At 44.5% G+C, this 20000-nt stretch overlaps 1 protein-coding gene across 1 annotated transcript in view; it reads right to left on the reverse strand.

Moving 5' to 3' along the window:
- The window catches only part of LOC128690094 (uncharacterized), a 210967-nt gene that overhangs the window by 150966 nt on the left and 40001 nt on the right, over window positions 1–20000 (reverse strand). The window contains exon 2 of the mRNA XM_070090445.1: window positions 18839–19924. Coding sequence (XP_069946546.1) covers window positions 18839–19700 — 862 coding nt within the window. The 5' untranslated portion in view covers window positions 19701–19924. The remainder of the gene's footprint in view (window positions 1–18838; window positions 19925–20000) is intronic.

The raw sequence follows: 20000 nt of genomic DNA on the forward strand, positions 1-20000 counted from the left end.
TGGATTGCATTTTCTTGGACTGCAAGAAAGCGTTTGACACAGTTCCACACAAGAGATTAGTGCGTAAACTGGAGGACCAAGCAGGGATAACAGGGAAGGCACTACAATGGATCAGGGAATATTTGTCAGGAAGACAGCAGCGAGTCATGGTACGTAGAGAGGTGTCAGAGTGGGCATCTGTGACCAGCTGGGTCCCACAGGGGTCAGTCCTAGGATCAGTGCTGTTTCTGGTATTTGTGAACGACATGACGGAACGAATAGACTCCGAGGTGTCCCTGTTTGCAGATGACGTGAAGTTGATGAGAAGAATTCACTCGATCGAAGACCAGGCAAAACTACAAAGGGATCTGGACAGGCTGCAGACCTGGTCCAGCAATTGGGTCCTGGAGTTCAATCCCACCAAGTGCAAAGTCATGAAGATTGGGGAAGGGCAAAGAAGACCGCAGACGGAGTACAGTCTAGTGGGCCAGAGACTACAAACCTCACTCAAGGAAAAAGATCTTGGGGTGAGTATAACACCAGGCACATCTCCTGAAGCGCACATCAACTAAGTAACGGCTGCAGCATATGGGCGCCTAGCAAACCTCAGAACACTTAATAAGGAATCATTCAGGACCCTGGACACGGTGTACGTTAGGCCCATATTGGAATATGCGGCATCAGTTTGGAACACATAACCTAGCAAAGCACGTAAAGAAACTAGAGAAAGTGCAAAGGTTTGCAACAAGACTAGTCCCAGAGCGAAGAGGTATGTCCTACGAGGAGAGGTTAAGGGAAATCAACCTGACGACACTGGAGGATAGAAGAGATAGGGACAACATGATAACGACATACAAAATACTGAGAGGAATTGACAAGGTGGATAAAGACAGGATGTTCCAGAGAGTGGACACAGTAACAAGGGGACACAGTTGGAAGTTGAAGACACAGATGAATCACAGGGATGTTAGGAAGTATTTCTTCAGCCACACAGTAGTCAGGAAGTGGAATAGCTTGGGAAGCGATGTAGTGGAGGCAGGATCCATACACAGCTTTAAGCAGAGGTATGATAAAGCTCACGGTTCAGGGAGAGTTACCTAGTACCGACCCGTGAAGAGGCGGGGACAGGAGCTAGGACTCGAACCCTGCAACCTCAACTAGGTGAGTACAACTAGGTGAGTATACACACACACACACACACGCACACACACACACACACACACACACACACACACACACACACACACACACACACACACACACACACACACACACACACACACACACACACACACACACACACACACACACACACACACACACACACATACACATACACAGTGTCACTGACATGTATAGTATGCAAAATCATGGAGAAGATTATCAGGAGAAGAGTGGTAGAACACCTGAAAGGAACGATCTCATCAACAGCAGCCAACATGGTTTCAGGGACAGGAAATCCTGTGTCACAAACCTACTGGAGTTCTATGACATGGTGACAGCAGTAAGACAAGAGAGAGAGGGGTGGGTGAATTGCATTTTCTTGGACTGCAAGAAGGCGTTTGACACAGTTCCTCACAAGAGATTGGTGCAAAAACTGGAGGATCAAGCAGGGATAACAGGGAAGGCACTACAATGGATCAGGGAATACTTGTCAGGAAGACAGCAGCGAGTCATGGTATGTGGCGAGGTGTCAGAGTGGGCACCTGTGACCAGCGGGGTCCCACAGGGGTCAGTCTTAGGACAAGTGCTGTTTCTGGTATTTGTGAACGACATGACGGAAGGAATAGACTCTGAGGTGTCCCTGTTTGCAGATGACGTGAAGTTGATGAGAAGAATTCACTCGATCGAAGACCAGGCAGAACTACAAAGGGATCTTGACAGGCTGCAGACCTGGTCCAGCAATTGGCTCCTGGAGTTCAATCCCACCAAGTGCAAAGTCATGAAGATTGGGGAAGGGCAAAGAAGACCGCAGACGGAGTACAGTCTAGGGGCCAGAGACTACAAACCTCACTCAAGGAAAAAGATCTTGGGGTGAGTATAACACCAGGCACATCTCCTGAAGCGCACATCAAGCAAATAACGGCTGCAGCATATGGGCGCCTAGCAAACCTCAGAACAGCATTCCGACATCTTAATAAGGAATCATTCAGGACCCTGTACACCGTGTACGTTAGGCCCATATTGGAGTATGCGGCACCAGTTTGGAACCCACACCTAGCCAAGCAAGTAAAGAAACTAGAGAAAGTGCAAAGGTTTGCAACAAGACTAGTCCCAGAGCTAAGAGAAATGTCCTACGAGGAGAGGTTAAGGGAAATCAACCTGGCGACACTGGAGGACAGGAGAAATAGGGGGGACATGATAACGACATACAAAATACTGAGAGGAATTGACAAGGTGGACAAAGACAGGATGTTCCAGAGATTGGACACAGTAACAAGGGGACACAGTTGGAAGCTGAAGACACAGATGAATCACAGGGATGTTAGGAAGTATTTCTTCAGCCACAGAGTAGTCAGTAAGTGGAATAGTTTGGGAAGCGATGTAGTGGAGGCAGGATCCATACATAGCTTTAAGCAGAGGTATGATAAAGCTCACGGCTCAGGGAGAGTGACCTAGTAGCGATCAGTGAAGAGGCGGGGCCAGGAGCTCGGACTCGACCCCCGCAACCTCAACTAGGTGAGTACAACTAGGTGAGTACACACACCTGAGGCGCACATCAATCAGATAACTGCTGCACCATACGGGCGCCTGGCAAACCTACGGATAGCGTTCCGATACCTCAGTAAGGATTCGTTCAAGATTCTGTATACCATTTACGTCAGGCCCATACTGGAGTATGCAGCACCAGTTTGGAATCCACACCTAGTCAAGCACGTCAAGAAATTAGAGACAGTGCAAAGGTTTGCAACAAGACTAGTCCCAGAGCTACGGGGATTGTCCTACGAAGAAGGGTTGAGGGAAATCGTCCTGACGACACTGGAGGACAGGAGGGTCAGGGGAGACATGATAACGACATATAAAATACTGCGCGGAATAGACAAGGTGGACAAAACGGGATATTCCAGAGAAGGGACACAGACACAAGAGGTCACAATTGGAAGTTGAAGACTCAGATGAATCAAAGGGATGTTAGGAAGTATTTCTTCAATCATAGAGTAGTCAGGCCGTTGAATAGCCTAGAAAGTGACGTAGTGGAGGCGGGAACCATACATAGTTTTAAGGCGAGGTATGATAAAGCTCATGGAGCAGGGAGAGAGAGGACCTAGTAGCAGTCAGCGAAGAGGCGGGGCCAGGAGCTATGACTCGACCCCGTGAACCACAAATAGGTGAGTACAAATAGGTGAGTACACACACACACACACACACACACACACACACACACACACACACACACACATACACCCACACACACACACACACACACACACACACACACATATATACACACACGTACACAATACACACACAACACACACACACAACACACACACACACACACTCACACACACACACACACACACACACACACACACACACACACACAACACACACACACACACAACACACTCACAACACACACACACCACACACACACACACACACACACACACACACACACACACACACACACACACACACACACCACACACACACACACACACATACACACACACACACACACACACACACACACACACACACACACACACACACACACACACACACACACACAAAGCATACACACACATACACACACACACACACACAGCATAGGCGCTATGTGTACCCCTAACAACAATATTCAATTCATCTATCTAAACAGAGAGATTGTCAGAGTGGGCACCTGTGACCAGCGGGGTCCCACAGGGATCAGTCCTAGGACCAGTGCTGTTTCTGGTATCTGTGAACGATATGATGGAAGGAATAGACTCCGAGGTGTCCCTGTTTGCAGATGACGTGAAGTTGATGAGAAGAATTCACTCGATCGAAGACCAGGTAGAACTACAAAGGGATCTGGACAGGCTGCAGACCTGGTCCAGCAATTGGCTCCTGGAGTTCAATCTCACCAAGTGCAAAGTCATGAAGATTGGTGAAGGTCAAAGAAGACCGCAGACAGAGTACAGTCGAGGGGCCCAGAGACTACAAACCTCACTCAAGGAAAAAGATCTTGGGGTGAGTATAACACCAGGCACATCTCCTGAAGAGCACATCAACCATATAACGGCTGCAGCATATGGGCGTCTAGCAAACCTCAGAACAGCATTCCGACATCTTAATAAGGAATCGTTCAGGACTCTGTACACCGTGTACGTTAGGCCAATATTGGAGTATGCGGCACCAGTTTGGAACCCACACCTAGCAAAGCACGTAAAGAAACTAGAGAAAGTGCAAAAGTTTGCAACAAGACTAGTCCCAGAGCTAAGAGGAATGTCCTACGAGGAGTGGTTAAGGGAAATCAACCTGACGACACTGGAGGACAGGAGAGATAGGGGGGAAATGATAACGACATACAAAATACTGAGAGAAATTGACATGGTGAACAAAGACAGGATATTCCAGAGATTGGACACAGTAACATGGGGACACAGTTGGAAGTTGAAGACACAGATGAATCACAGGGATGTTAGGAAGTGTACGTGGAATAGCAATAAAATGCAAGGAGGCTGAGGAGAGGTTTGTACCCAAGGGTAACAGGAGTAATGAAAAAGCCAGGATGAGCCCATGGTTTACCCAAAGGTGCAGGGAGGCAAAAACCAAGTGTGCTAGGGAATGGAAGAAATATAGAAGGCACAGGACCCAGGAGAATAAGGAGAACAGTCGTAGAGCCAGAAATGAATATGCACAGATAAGAAGGGAGGCCCAAAGACAATATGAAAATGACATAGCAGCGAAAGCCAAATCTGACCCGAAACTGTTGTACAGCCACATCGGGAGGAAAACAACAGTCAAGGACCAGGTAATCAGGCTAAGGAAGGAAGGAGGAGAGACAACAGGAAATGACCGGGAAGTATGTGAAGAACTCAACAAGAGATTCAAAGCTGGACACAGTGCACACAACCGAGGAAGAAGTGAAGAGGCTTCTGAGTGAGCAAAGGCAATGGGGCCAGATAACATCTCCCCATGGGTATTGAGAGAGGGAGCAGAGGCGCTATGTGTACCCCTAACAACAATATTCAATACATCTATCGAAACAGGGATAACACCTAGAAAGGAATGATCTCATCAACAGCAGCCAGCATTACTGGATGACATGTGACAGCAGTAAGACAAGAGAGAGAGGGGTGGGTGGATTGCATTTTCTTGGACTGCAAGAAGGCGTTTGACACAGTTCCACACAAGAGATTGGTGCAAAAACTGGAGGACCAAGCAGGGATAACAGGGAAGGCACTACAATGGATCAGGGAATACTTGTCAGGAAGACAGCAGCGAGTCATGGTTGGCGAGGTGTCAGGTGGGCACCTGTGACCAGCGGGGTCCCGCAGGGGTCAGTCCTAGGACCAGTGCTGTTTCTGGTACGACTGACGGAAGGAATAGACAGGTGTCCCTGTTTGCAGAGACGTGAAGTTGATGAGAAGAATACACTCGATCAAGACCAGGCAGAACTACAAAGGGATCTGGACAGGCGCAGAACTGGTCCAGCAATAGTTCAATCCCAAAGTGCAAAGTCTGAGAGGGGAAAAAGAAGGCCGCAGACGGAGTACAGTCTAGGGGGTCAGAGACTACAAACCTGGAAAAAGATCTTGGGGTGAGTATAACACCAACATCTCCTGAAGCGCACATCAACCAAATAACTGCTGCAGCATATGGGCGCCTAGCAAACCTCAGAACAGCATTCCGACATCTTAATAAGGACAGGACCCTGTACACCGTATACGTTAGGCCCATATTGGAGTATGCGGCACCAGTTTGGAACCCACACCTAGTAAAGAAACTAGAGAAAGTGCAAAGGTTTGCAACAAGACTAGTCCCAGAGCTAAGAGGTATGTCCTACGAGGAGAGGTTAAGGGAAATCAACCTGACGACACTGGAGGACAGGAGAGATAGGGGGGACATGATAACAACATACAAAATACTGAGAGGAATTGACAAGGTGGACAAAGACAGGATGTTCCAGAGATTGGACACAGTAACAAGGGGACACAGTTGGAAGCTAAAGACACAGATGAATCACAGGGATGTTAGGAAGTATTTCTTCAGCCACAGAGTAGTCAGTAGTGGGTTTGGGAAGCGATGTATGGAGGCAGGATCCATACATAGCTTTAAGCAGAGGTATGATAAAGCTCACGGCTCAGGGAGAACCTAGTAGCGATCAGTGAAGAGGCGGGGCCAGGAGCTCGGACTCGACCCCCGCAACCTCAACTAGGTGAGAACTAGGTGAGTACACACACACAAACACACACACACACAAACACACACACACACACACACACACACACACACACACACACACACACATGCACACACGTACACACACACACACACACACACACACACACACACACACACACACACACATACACACACACACACACACACACACACACACACACACACACACACACACACACACATTGACAAGGTGGACAAAGACAGGATGTTCCAGAGATTGGACACAGTAACAAGGGGACACAGTTGGAAGCTGAAGACACAGATGAATCACAGGGATGTTAGGAAGTATTTCTTCAGCGACAGAGTAGTCAGTAAGTGGAATAGTTTGGGAAGCGATGTAGTGGAGGCAGGATCCATACATAGCTTTAAGCAGAGGTATGATAAAGCTCACGGCTCAGGGAGAGTGACCTAGTAGCGTTCAGTGAAGAGGCGGGGCCAGGAGCTCGGACTCGACCCCCGCAACCTCAACTAGGTGAGTACAACTAGGTGAGTACATGCACATACAACAGGCCTAGTGTCTAATCGACATGTGCCTAGGACCAAATGGTAAGTAACACATACACACACACACACACACACACACACACACACACACACACACACACACACACACACACACACACACACACACACACAAACACACACACATACACACACACAGTAGAGACAGGAAGGACTCTGGGGGGACAGACCAGATGGGGACACCAGCAAGGAATACACCAACAAGTGTTGGACGACATACATACAGATGAGGAGGAGGTGAAGAAACTGCTAAGGGACATCGATACCTCAAAGGCAATGGGACCGGACAACATCTCTCCGTGGGTCCTTAGAGAGGGAGCAGATATGTTGTGCGTACCACTTACCACAATCTTCAACACATCCCTGGAAACTGGGCAACTACCTGAGGTATGGAAGACGGCAAATGTAGTTCCCATTTTCAAAAAAGGAGACAGAAAAGAGGCACTAAACTATAGACCTGTGTCATTGACGTGTATAGTATGCAAAATTATGGAGAAGATTATCAGGAGGAGAGTGGTGGAGCACCTGGAACGGAACAGGAGTATAAATGCCAACCAGCACGGATTCACGGAAGGCAAATCCTGTGTCACAAACCTTCTGGAGTTTTATGATAAAATAACAGAAGTAAGACAAGAGAGAGAGGGGTGTGTTGATTGCATCTTCTTGGACTGCAAGAAGGCCTTTGACACAGTTCCTCACAAGAGATTAGTGCAGAAGCTAGAGCATCAGGCGCATATAACAGGAAGGGCACTGCAATGGATCAGAGAATACCTGACAGGGAGGCAACAACGAGTCATGGTACGTAATGATGTATCACAGTGGGCACCTGTGACGAGCGGGGTCCCACAGGGGTCGGTCCTAGGACCAGTGCTCTTTTTGGTATATGTGAACGACATGACGGAAGGGTTAGACTCAGAAGTGTCCCTGTTTGCAGATGATGTGAAGTTAATGAGGAGAATTAAATCTGATGAGGACCAGGCAGGACTTCAAAGAGACCTGGACAGACTGGACACCTGGTCCAGCAAATGGCTTCTCGAATTTAATCCTGCCAAATGCAAAGTCATGAAGATAGGGGAAGGGCACAGACAGAGTATAGGCTAGGTGGCTAAAGACTGCAAACCTCACTCAAGGAGAAAGATCTTGGGGTGAGTATAACACCGAGCATGTCTCCGGAAGCACACATCAATCAGATAACTGCTGCAGCATATGGGCGCCTGGCAAACCTGAGAACAGCATTCCGACACCTTAGTAAGGAATCATTCAAGACACTGTACACTGTGTATGTCAGGCCCATACTGGAGTATGCAGCACCTGTTTGGAACCCGCACTTGATAAAGCACGTCAAGAAACTAGAGAAAGTACAAAGGTTTGCGACAAGGTTAGTTCCAGAGCTAAGGGGAATGTCCTATGAAGAAAGATTAAGGGAAATCGGCCTGACGACACTGGAGGACAGGAGGGTCAGGGGAGACATGATAACGACATATAAAATACTGCGTGGAATAGACAAGGTGGACAAGGACAGGATGTTCCAGGGAGGGGACACAGAAACAAGAGGCCACAATTGGAAGTTGAAGACACAAATGAGTCAGAGAGATAGTAGGAAGTATTTCTTCAGTCATAGAGTTGTAAGGCAGTGGAATAGCCTAGAAAATAACGTAATGGAGGCAGGAACCATACACAGTTTTAAGACGAGGTTTGATAAAGCTCATGGAGCGGGGAGAGAGACGGCCTAGTAGCAACTGGTGAAGAGGCGGGGCCAGGAGCTAGGACTCGACCCCTGCAACCACAAATAGGTGAGTACAAATAGGTGAGTACACACACACACACACACACATACACACACACACACACACACACATACACACACACACACACACACACACACACACACACACACAAACACACACACACACACACACACACAATGGCTTTGTGGGCCAGAAACTACTAAAGATTTACGAGGGCAAACGATCTGTTATTCCCACGGTGTGGATGTGTGTGTACTCACCTAGTTGAGGTTGCGGGGGAGGAGCTCGGACTCGACCCCCGCAATCTCAACTAGGTGAGTACACACACACCCACACCGTGGGAATAACAGATCGTTTGCCCTCGTAAATCTTTAGTAGTTTCTGGCCCACAAAGCCATTGCCAGGACCATCGAAAGTTTACAGTGTCAGTGAACAGCCCGAGAAGTGACACATGATCTGTCCCAATCATCTTACATTCATCTTCCTTTTCCTCCTACTCCTCCCCTCTGGCTTCCCCCTCTTCCCCCTCACTCCTAGCCTTTTCCCTCACCCCTTCCCCCCCCACACACACAGTCACACACTCTGAAAATACATAAGCTTGTTTCTGTGGTAAAATGTGTAAGCTTCTTTCTGTGGTAAAAATAAAAATGGGTTACCCAAAAGGGCGGAGAATCAGGGGTCTGGTGGATGAACCTGGGAGGGAAGTGTGGGAGTTAGAGCTCAAAAAAAGGAAGTCAGTTTTTTGAGCTGGGGAAGGAAGCTAGAAGAGCTTGGCAAGAAAATGGAGGACAGGATAGCTGAAGATTGTAGGAAGATAAGATACAGTGCTTAGAAGAGGAACTAAAAACAACCTGAAACAGATTAGAGAGACAAATGATAGTACAGACATGACATCAGGAACTTCTATATCAATCACAGACAAGGAGACTGTAGGGAGAAAAGGAGCTATGCCATATGCAAAGGCCCTATCAGACCCACTTTGGGCCCAGGAAAAGACAAGGAGCACACTAAGATCAAATGAGAGCCCTGAAGACAATGAAGGAGCTATGCCATATGCAGAGACTCTAACAGACAGCTGCAGTGGCAAGGAACAGCTGAGCAGGAAAGACAGACTACTGTGCATAGGGGCTTCAGCAATGGCAGGAACGTTTCAATGGAAGGAACTAAAACACCTCAGAGGATGCAAAGGGAGAGACAGTGGAAGGAGGAAAGTGAGAGGTCAGTGTTTGTCTACAGGGTCCAAGAAGTAGAAGGGGAAATCTACGATGAAAGAAAACAGGGGGAAAAAAAAGCAATTGAAGGTATCATGAAAGGTTAGGGCGACATGACCCAAGTGACAAATTTTTGGAGAACTGGGTAGTTTGTGAGTAGAAAGAAACGAACTGTCAAAGTAATTTTCAAGGCAGAATCAGCTCGAACCAGGATCCTGCAGGAGAAAGAACGACTGAGGGGCAAACCGGAGTACCGGGCAGTGTACCTCGATTGTGACAGAACACAAGAAAGGACAATGCTGAAAGGGAGGGTACAAAGATGAAAGGAGGAACGAGATGCATTGATGAAGATTAGCAGAACCAAGACTAAGGTGGAAGGGCAAACACACCCTCCAGAAACACCAGCAGAAGGACTCCAACCACGACAACCCCAATGCAACTGAACAATCTAAACCAAAATCCACACACTGTTCCCTCTGCCCCAACTTCCACATCACAAACCCCACCCCTGCAGCAGCCCCCTATGGGCACTCAGCTACAGACCAGTATCACTGATGTGTATAGATAGTAGAGTCATGGAGAAGATTATCAGGAGGAGAGTGGTGGATCACCTGCAACAGAAAAAGAGTATAAACGACAACCAGCACGGTTTCATGGAAGGCAAATCCTGTGTCACAGACCTTCTGGAGTTTTATGATAAAGTAACAGAAGAAAGACACGAGAGAGAGGGGTGGGTTGATTGCATTTTCATGGACTGCAAGAAGGCCTTCGGCACAGTTCCTCACACGAGATTAGTGCAGAAGCTAGAGGATCAAGCACGTATAACGGGAAGGGCACTGCAATGGATCAGAAAATACCTGACAGGGAGGCAACAACGAGTCATGGTATGTGATCTGGGATCTAGCTCTATGGTAAAGTACTGGTTACTCTGATACAGAGTTTGCAGGTTTGAGTCCTGCTGTGGACAAAGAGACAATGTTTATATATATATATATATATATATATATATATATATATATATATATATATATATATATATATATATATATATATATATATATATAGGACAAGTGAATATTTGTGTATGCAATAATTTCGCCAAAATCATTCTGAACCTAACGAAAAAAATGTATTTCGCTGTGTTTGTTTAGTATTAAATTACTGTAAACAAATCTAAAATATATTTAGTTGGGTTAGGCTAAAATAAATTACTCTTGTTATAATAAGGTTAGGTAAGTTTTCTAAGATTCTATTGGAGCAAAATTAAAAAATTTTATATTAACATAAATGAAAAAAAATATATCTTCAAACGTATAAGAGAAATTTTTAGAAAGGAGTTCTTGCTAATTGACCAGTTTTACATATTCGGTAGTAGGTTTGTAGACAGCAACCACCCAGGGAAGTACTACCGTCCTGCCAGATGACTGTGAAACAGAAACCTGTAACTGTTTTGCATGATGGTATGATTGCTGGTTTCTTTTTCTGTCTCATAAACACGCTAGATAACAGGAATATCTTGCTACTCCTACTTACACTTTGGTCACACTTCTCAGACACGCACATGCATATATATATACATACATCTAGGTTTTTCTCCTTGTTCTAAATAGCTCTTGTTCTTTATTTCTTCTATTGTCCATGGGGAAGTGGAAAAGAATCTTTCCTCCGTAAGCCATGTGTGTCGATGAGGCGACTGAAATGCCGGGAGCGATGGGCTAGTAACCCCTTCTCCTGTAGACATTTACTAAAAAAGAGAAGAAGAAAAACTTTATAAAACTGGGATGCTTGAATGTGCATAGATGTAGTGCGGATGACAAGAAACAGATGATTGCTGATGTTATGGATGAAAAGAAGTTGAATGTCCTGGCCCTAAGCGATACAAAGCTGAAGGGGGTAGTGGAGTTTCGGTGGAGGGAAATAAATGGGGTTAAATCTGGAGTATCTGAGAGAGTTAGAGCTAAGGAAGGGGTAGCAGTAATGTTGAAAGATCAGTTATGGAAGGAGAAATGAGAATATGAATGTGTAAATTCAAGGATTATGTGGATTAAAGTAAAGGCTGGATGCGAAAAGTGGGTCATAATAAGCGTGTATGCACCTGGAGAAGAGAGGAATGTAGAGGAGAGAGAGAGATTTTGGGAGATGTTAAGTGAATGTATAGGAACCTTTGAACCAAGTGAGAGAGAAATTGTGGTAGGGGACCTGAATGCTAAAGTAGGAGAAACTTTTAGAGAGGGTGTGGTAGGTAAGTTTGGGGTGCCAGGTGTAAATGATAATGAAAGCCCTTTGATTGAACTTTGTATAGAAAGGGGTTTAGTTATAGGTAATATATAATTTAAGAAAAAGAGGATAAATAAGTATACAAGATATGATGTAGGGCGAAATGACATTAGTTTGTTGGATTATGTATTGGTAGATAAAAGACTGTTGAGTAGACTTCAGGATGTACATGTTTATAGAGGGGCCACAGATATATCAGATCAATTTTTAGTTGTAGCTACACTGAGAGTAAAAGGTAGATGGGATACAAGGAGAATAGAAGCATTAGGGAAGAGAGAGGTGAAGGTTTATAAACTAAAAGAGGAGGCAGTTAGGGTAAGATATAAACAGCTATTGGAGGATAGATGGGCTAATGAGAGCATAGGCAATGGGGTCGAAGAGGTATGGGGTAAGTTTAAAAAAGTAGTGTTAGAGTGTTCACCAGAAGTTTGTGGTTACAGGAAAGTGGGTGCGAGAGGGAAGAGGAGCGATTGGTGGAATGATGATGTAAAGATAGTAGTAAGGGAGAAAAAGTTAGCATATGAGAAGTTTTTACAAAGCAGAAGTGATGCAAGGAGGGAAGAGTGTATGGAGAAAAAGAGAGAGGTTAAGAGAGTGGTGAAGAAATATAAAAAGAGAGCAAATGAGAGAGTGGGTGAGATGTTATCAACAAATTTTGTTGAAAATAAGAAAAAGTTTAGGAGTGAGATTAACAAGTTAAGGAAGCCTAGAGAACTAATGGATTTGTCAGTTAAAAATAGGAGAGGAGAGTTATTAAATGGAGAGTTAGAGGTATTGGGAAGATGGAGGGAATATTTTGAGGAATTGTTAAATGTTGATGAAGATAGGGAAGCTGTGATTTCGTGTATAGGGCAAGCAGGAATAACATCTTGTAGGAGTGAGGAAGAGCCAGTTGTGAGTTTGGAGGAAGTTCGTGAGGCAGTAGGTAAAATGAAAGGGGGTAAGGCAGCTGGGATTGATGGGATAAAGATAAAAATGTTAAAAGCAGGTGGGGATATAGTTTTGGAGTGGTTGGTGCCACTCCAAAACTATATCCCCACGATGGTGTGGATAACTCTAGGCTAATTTCATTCTAGTCCCTGTTTGGTGTACTAGTACAACGAGCAGTATTTTATATTATTGTGACCACGAACGAGTGGTATTGATCAATAACAACACTGTGACTAGCCAAGGACTCGAACCCATGCTGCTTTGGCCTGCCTCATGGTGAGCAAAAACTCATGACGCCTTAATCCACTGGACCATACATTCCTTAAGAATAGCGCGTCCAGCGTAACTGGATGTTGTACTCGCTGCCCAAGGACATATGATGGTGTTCCACTGGATACGCTAATCTTAAGGCTTGTATGGTCCAGTGGATTAAGGCGTTATGTGTTTTTGCTCACCATGAGGCAGGCCAAAGCAGCATGGGTTCGAGTCCTTGGCTAGTCACAGTGTTGTTATTGATCAATACCACTCGTTCGTGGGCACAATTATGTATATATATATATATATATATATATATATATATATATATATATATATATATATATATATATATATATATATATATATATATGAATTAAGAGTAGCTCTCATCCCTTGAACCAAGAACCCGTCACTATGGGGGATGTGGAGGCCATAATCCACTCTCGGAAGATACCATATGGTAATGAAGTTAAATGTTTGTTATATTGATTTCTGAAGTGTGCAAATAGTTGTTACTGTAACGTTGTTACTGTAACGTTGTTACTGTAACGTTGTTACTGTAACGTTGTTACTGTAACGTTGTTACTGTAACGTTGTTACTGTAACGTTGTTACTGTAACGTTGTTACTGTAACGTTGTTACTGTAACGTTGTTACTGTAACGTTGTTACAGGTGAACTGATAATTACAAGAAACTAACTTTGTTAAAGTTTGAACTGATCAACGCTCACAGTTGTTGCTCTCTGCTCGCTGATCACCTCTGTAAGTTCAACAGTCTGGTGGATCAGAAGTGGCAGCTCAAATTGATTAGAGCTTAAGGAGATTAATCCCAATGGAACAAGATCATTTCTCAACATAGTGCACGGAGGAATCCTCAGCGTCTGTCTCTGGTTTCAGGTCTAGAGCCGGGAACAACACACATGTGCATAAGACACATGTGCATAAGACACATGTGCATAAGACACATGTGTATAAGACACATGTGCATAAGGCACATGTGCATAAGGCACATGTGCATAAGGCACATGTGCATAAGACACATGTGCATAAGACACATGTGCATAAGGCACATGTTCATAAGACACATGTTCATAAGACACATGTGCATAAGACACATGTGCATAAGGCACACGTTCATAAGACACATGTTCATAAGACACATGTGCATAAGACACATGTGCATAAGGCACATGTGCATAAGGCACATGTGCATAAGACACATGTGCATAAGACACATGTGCCTAAGACACATGTGCATAAGACACATGTGCATAAGACACATGTGCATAAGACACATGTGCATAAGACACATGTGTATAAGACACATGTGTATAAGACACATGTGCATAAGGCACATGTTCATAAGACACATGTGCATAAGGCACATGTTCATAAGACACATGTGCATAAGACACATGTGCATAAGACACATGTGCATAAGACACATGTGCATAAGACACATGTGCATAAGACACATGTGCATAAGACATGTGCATAAGACACATGTGTATAAGACACATGTGTATAAGACACATGTGCATAAGGCACATGTTCATAAGACACATGTGCATAAGACACATGCGCATAAGACACATGTGCATAAGACATGTGTATAAGACACATGTGCATAAGACACATGTGTATAAGACACATGTGTATAAGACACATGTGCATAAGGCACATGTTCATAAGACACATGTGCATAAGACACATGTTCATAAGACACATGTGCATAAGGCACATGTTCATAAGACACATGTGCATAAGACACATGTGCATAAGGCACATGTTCATAAGACACATGTGCATAAGACACATGTGCATAAGACACATGTGCATAAGGCACATGCGCATAAGACACATGTGCATAAGACACATGTGCATAAGACGCATGTGCATAAGACACATGTGCATAAAACACATGTGCATAAAACACATGTGCATAAGACACATGTGCATAAGACACATGTGCATAAGGCACATGTGCATAAGGCACATGTTCATAAGACACATGTGCATAAGACACATGTGCATAAGACACATGTGCATAAGACACATGTTCATAAGACACATGTTCATAAGACACATGTGCATAAGACACATGTGCATAAGGCACATGTGCATAAGGCACATGTGCATAAGACACATCATGTTCATAAGGCACATGTGCATAAGACACATGTTCATAAGACACATGTGCATAAGACACATGTGCATAAGACACATGTGCATAAGGCACATGTGCATAAGGCACATGTGCATAAGACACATGTTCATAAGGCACATGTTCATAAGACACATGTGCATAAGACACATGTTCATAAGGCACATGTGCATAAGACACATGTTCATAAGACACATGTGCATAAGACAAATGTGCATAAGACACATGTGCATAAGGCACATGTGCATAAGGCACATGTGCATAAGGCACATGTTCATAAAGCAAATCCCCTCAAGGAAGGTTCCTTGATGTTGGTGAGGGGCTCTTGATTTAGGGAATTGGATCTATGCTCCAGTTCCCCAAATTAAGCCTGAATGCCTTCCACATACCCCCCCAGGCGCTGTATAATCCTCCGGGTTTAGCGCTTCCCCCTTGATTGTAATAATAATCATAAAGCAAATGTGCAACATCTGCTTATCTTTACTACCTGGAGGTTACCTGGAGGTTATTCCGGGGATCAACGCCCCCGCGGCCCGGTCCATGACCAGGCCTCCCGATGGATCAGGGCCTGATCAACTAGGCTGTTACTGCTGGCCGCACGCAGTCCAACGTACGAGCCACAGCCCGGCTGATCCGGCACCGACTTTAGGTATCTGTCCAGCTCTCTCTTGAAGGCAGCCAGGGGTTTATTGGCAATTCCCCTAATGCTTGATGGGAGGCTGTTGAACAGTCTTGGGCCCCGGACACTTATGGTGTTTTCCCTTAGTGTACCAATGGCGCCCCTACTTTTTATTGGGGGCATTTTGCATCGCCTGCCCTAGTCTTTTACTTTCGTAGGGAGTGATTTCTGTGTGCAGATTTGGGACCATTCCTTCCAAGATTTTCCAAGTGTAGATTATGATATATCTCTCCCTCCTGCGTTCCAACGAGTACAAGTCAAGTGCTTCCAAGCGTTCCCAGTAGTTAAGGTGCTTGACAGAACTTATACGTGCAGTAAAGGATCTCTGTACACTCTCTAGATTTGCGATTTCACCTGCTTTGAATGGAGATGTTAATGTACAGCAGTATTCCAGCCTAGAGAGAACAAGTGATTTGAAAAGGATCATCATGGGCTTCGCATCTCTCGTTTTGAAAGTTCTCATTATCCATCCTATCATTTTCTTTGCACGTGCGATCGTGGCACTGTTGTGATCCTTGAAAGTGAGATCCTCAGACATTACTACTCCCAGGTCCCTTACATTATTTTTCCGCTCTATTGTATGGCCGGAGTCAGTAGTATACTCTGTTCTAGTTATTATCTCCTCCAGTTTTCCACAACGGAGTAGTTGGAATTTGTCCTCATTGAACATCATATTGTTTACCGTTGCCCACTGGAAAACTTTGTTTATATCTTCTTGGAGGTTAACCGCGTCCTCAGCAGATGACAGCCTCATGCAGATCCTAGTATCATCCGCAAAGGATGATACGGTGCTGTGGTGTACATCTCTGTTTATGTCTGATATGAGGATAAGGAATAAGATGGGGGCGAGTACTGTGCCTTGTGGAACAGAGCTCTTCACTATGGCAGCCTCCGATTTAACTCTGTTGACCACTACTCTTTGTGTTCGATTTGTTAGGAAGTTGAAGAACCATCTCCCCACTTTCCCAGTTATTCCTTTAGAACGTATTTTATGGGCTATTACGCCATGATCGCATTTGTCAAATGCTTTTGCAAAGTCTGTGTATATTACATCTGCATTCTGATTTTCTTCCAGTGTATCCAAGGCCATGTCATAGTGATCCAGTAGTTGTGAGAGGCAGGAGCGACCTGCCCTGAACCCATGTTGGCCTGGATTGTGCAGATTTTGGGAATCCAGGTGATTTGCAATCCTGCTTCTTAGCACTCTTTCAAAGATTTTTATGATGTGGGACGTCAGAGCTATTGATCTATAATTCTTAGCTAATGCTTTGCTGCCACCTTTATGGAGTGGGGCTATATCCGTTGTTTTAAGTGACTGTGGAATTTCACTATGATGACTTTCGCCAATAAGAGTCAATTTTTCAGTTCAGGTGAGAGAATATACACCCAAGACAGTGGAAGACGAGGCAATCAGTCCCTGATCCTTGACAGAAGGTGTCCGGTTCCTTAGCTTTGATCAAGGCTTAAGGAGCTGATTACCTCATTTTCTACTGCTTCCGGTATATATTCTCTGAACTGAAAAAAGTCACTGATTGAAGCTCTCGCTTCACACATTAAGTGGCTGTGGTTCAATCCCCGGCACGGGTGAAACGTTGGGCATGTTTCCTCACACTTACTGTCCATGTTCATCTAGCAGTAAGTAGGTACCTGGGTATTAGTCGACTGGTGTGGGTCGCATCCTGGGGGGGACAAGATTGAAGGACCCGAATGGAAATCAGACAGACAATCCTCGACTAACTCCCCTAGGTTAAAAATACTAACAAATCTTATCTTATCTTACCCAGAGCATGCAACTGTGTCTTATTTATAATCTTTTCGGTATTATTTACCATTCACATAACGAAAATTAGTGTTTACAAACAGTAAAACTGGTACTGGAATTATCTCACTTCAGGATTTTTACGAACGCATCTGTATGCAATCATATCAATATGGCATCAAGGATTTTTTCCAGTGTCTCCAAGAATCATTTGATTGTCATAATATATTTAATAAGATAATGTACATTTTATGGCATTTATTGAGATGTGATAAATGGTTTTGAAAACCGACAAGTTGAAGATTGAGACTTATGCAACATATGGGAATCTTAATTAAGGATTCCCATACGTTGCGTAAGTGTCTCTATCTTCAATTTATTGAGATGTTTCGCCCACCGGGACCTTATCAATAGATAAAAGTCCCTGGTGGACGACACATCTTTACAATAAAATACCAAAAACCACATATTGTCTTAATATACTTGTCGGTATATAAACCATTTTCATTGATTATTATTACATTTATATCGAAGGGCTACAGTCGTAATGGTCATGCAGGACCTAGATGGTTGGTTGGTTGGTTGGGGAAGGGGCAGCGGTTAGGAGGATTGACCCAATAAAAGGCAGGAGAGATGCAATTCCATCATTCACGAGTCCTTCACCAGCATTATGGCGCCCTCCACTGAAGGTCTTTCTTTATAAAGCCTTTTCTTGCACTGTTCCATGCTATTATGCATAATATGTACATCTGAACGCTTATTCACTTATTTCTTCAAAAAATTTGAGGTGATACCACTATTACTGACCTGATGTAAGCTAAGAACGTATAACAGGGAAGATGAGGGAAAGGGACTAAGGAAATCTACAAGTGTTAACATGACATAAACAGAACACTAACTGTGAGACAGAGGCACTAACCTGTTTCTCCGAGGACGGTGGAGCACAGGTCACTAAGCTGGTGCTCATCGAAGTTGTCTTCGAGGTAGTCGTCCACCATCTCAATGGATGCAGCGTGGAAGTCAATCTTGGGAATTGCTTCAGTGGTATCAATCCTCCCAGCTTCGCTGAAGATGGTGATATTAGGTATTGACTTGATGTTAACCTCGGTGTCGTCCTGAGGCACACTGCCTGGCTGGTTCAGGTGAAAGCTCTCGCTAGGTGTGTCGTCGATATTCGGGAGGGACTGCAGTTCTTCCTCTGATATAAGCGGGTGCAAGGACGGCAATGTGACTGAGGTCTCACTAGCCTCTCTGACGACGTAAGACTGGTCTATGCGAGGCCACGAGTCAACATCAAGTCGAAGGTCTTTGTTAGGTGTAGACGTGAGAGGTGGTGATACGTGGTCACTGATGTTGCACGGAAGTGTATCGTCGTACAGAGCCTCAGAAGGTTCACTGTGGTAGCCACAATCTTCACTGTTGCTGGGGGTGATTGTATTCACACGCTGCAAAATTTCCCCATCCTCATCGAAGCTGTAGATTGGTGCGGTGGGCAAAATAAGATCAGGAAGTTCACGTCTGTCACTTTCAGTCAACAAGACGTCTGGTTTAGCCACAGGCCTGTCCGACACACTCATCACGGTGTTTAATTTGGAAGAATCACACTGGGCCTTTTCTGTTCGAACTGCGTCAACATTTAATCTTTCTCCATTCTTAATCACATCTAGTTGGTCATCACACCTCATTTTGGGCAGCTGGAAGGACACCCTTGTGATGTTCTTGTAGCCAACATGAACAAGGTTATCCCCTTGGTACAGCTGGTCAATGTGGTCAGCCATCATAGCGAGCAGTACTGGAACTAGCTTGACACTGTTGGAAGCAGTGGCTGTTGTGGTTCAATCATCGTTATACTAACTTATCCCCTGGTTAACAACGCTTACACATGTAAATACTTTCGAATGTGTATATTCTTACGAAAATATATATTATTACGAATATATATGTCTTCCGTATTTAAAGTCCTGATTTTTTACTGCACCACTTATTCCAACTGACTGAATAAGTCCTGGAACAAAAGGTGTTATTAGTACATATAACAAGAACATTGCTATTATAGTTTGTTTGAAGGGCTAAACCCGTGT

Source organism: Cherax quadricarinatus, chromosome 32 (assembly GCF_038502225.1).
Source record: "Cherax quadricarinatus isolate ZL_2023a chromosome 32, ASM3850222v1, whole genome shotgun sequence".
In the NCBI taxonomy this organism is placed as follows: domain Eukaryota; kingdom Metazoa; phylum Arthropoda; class Malacostraca; order Decapoda; family Parastacidae; genus Cherax; species Cherax quadricarinatus.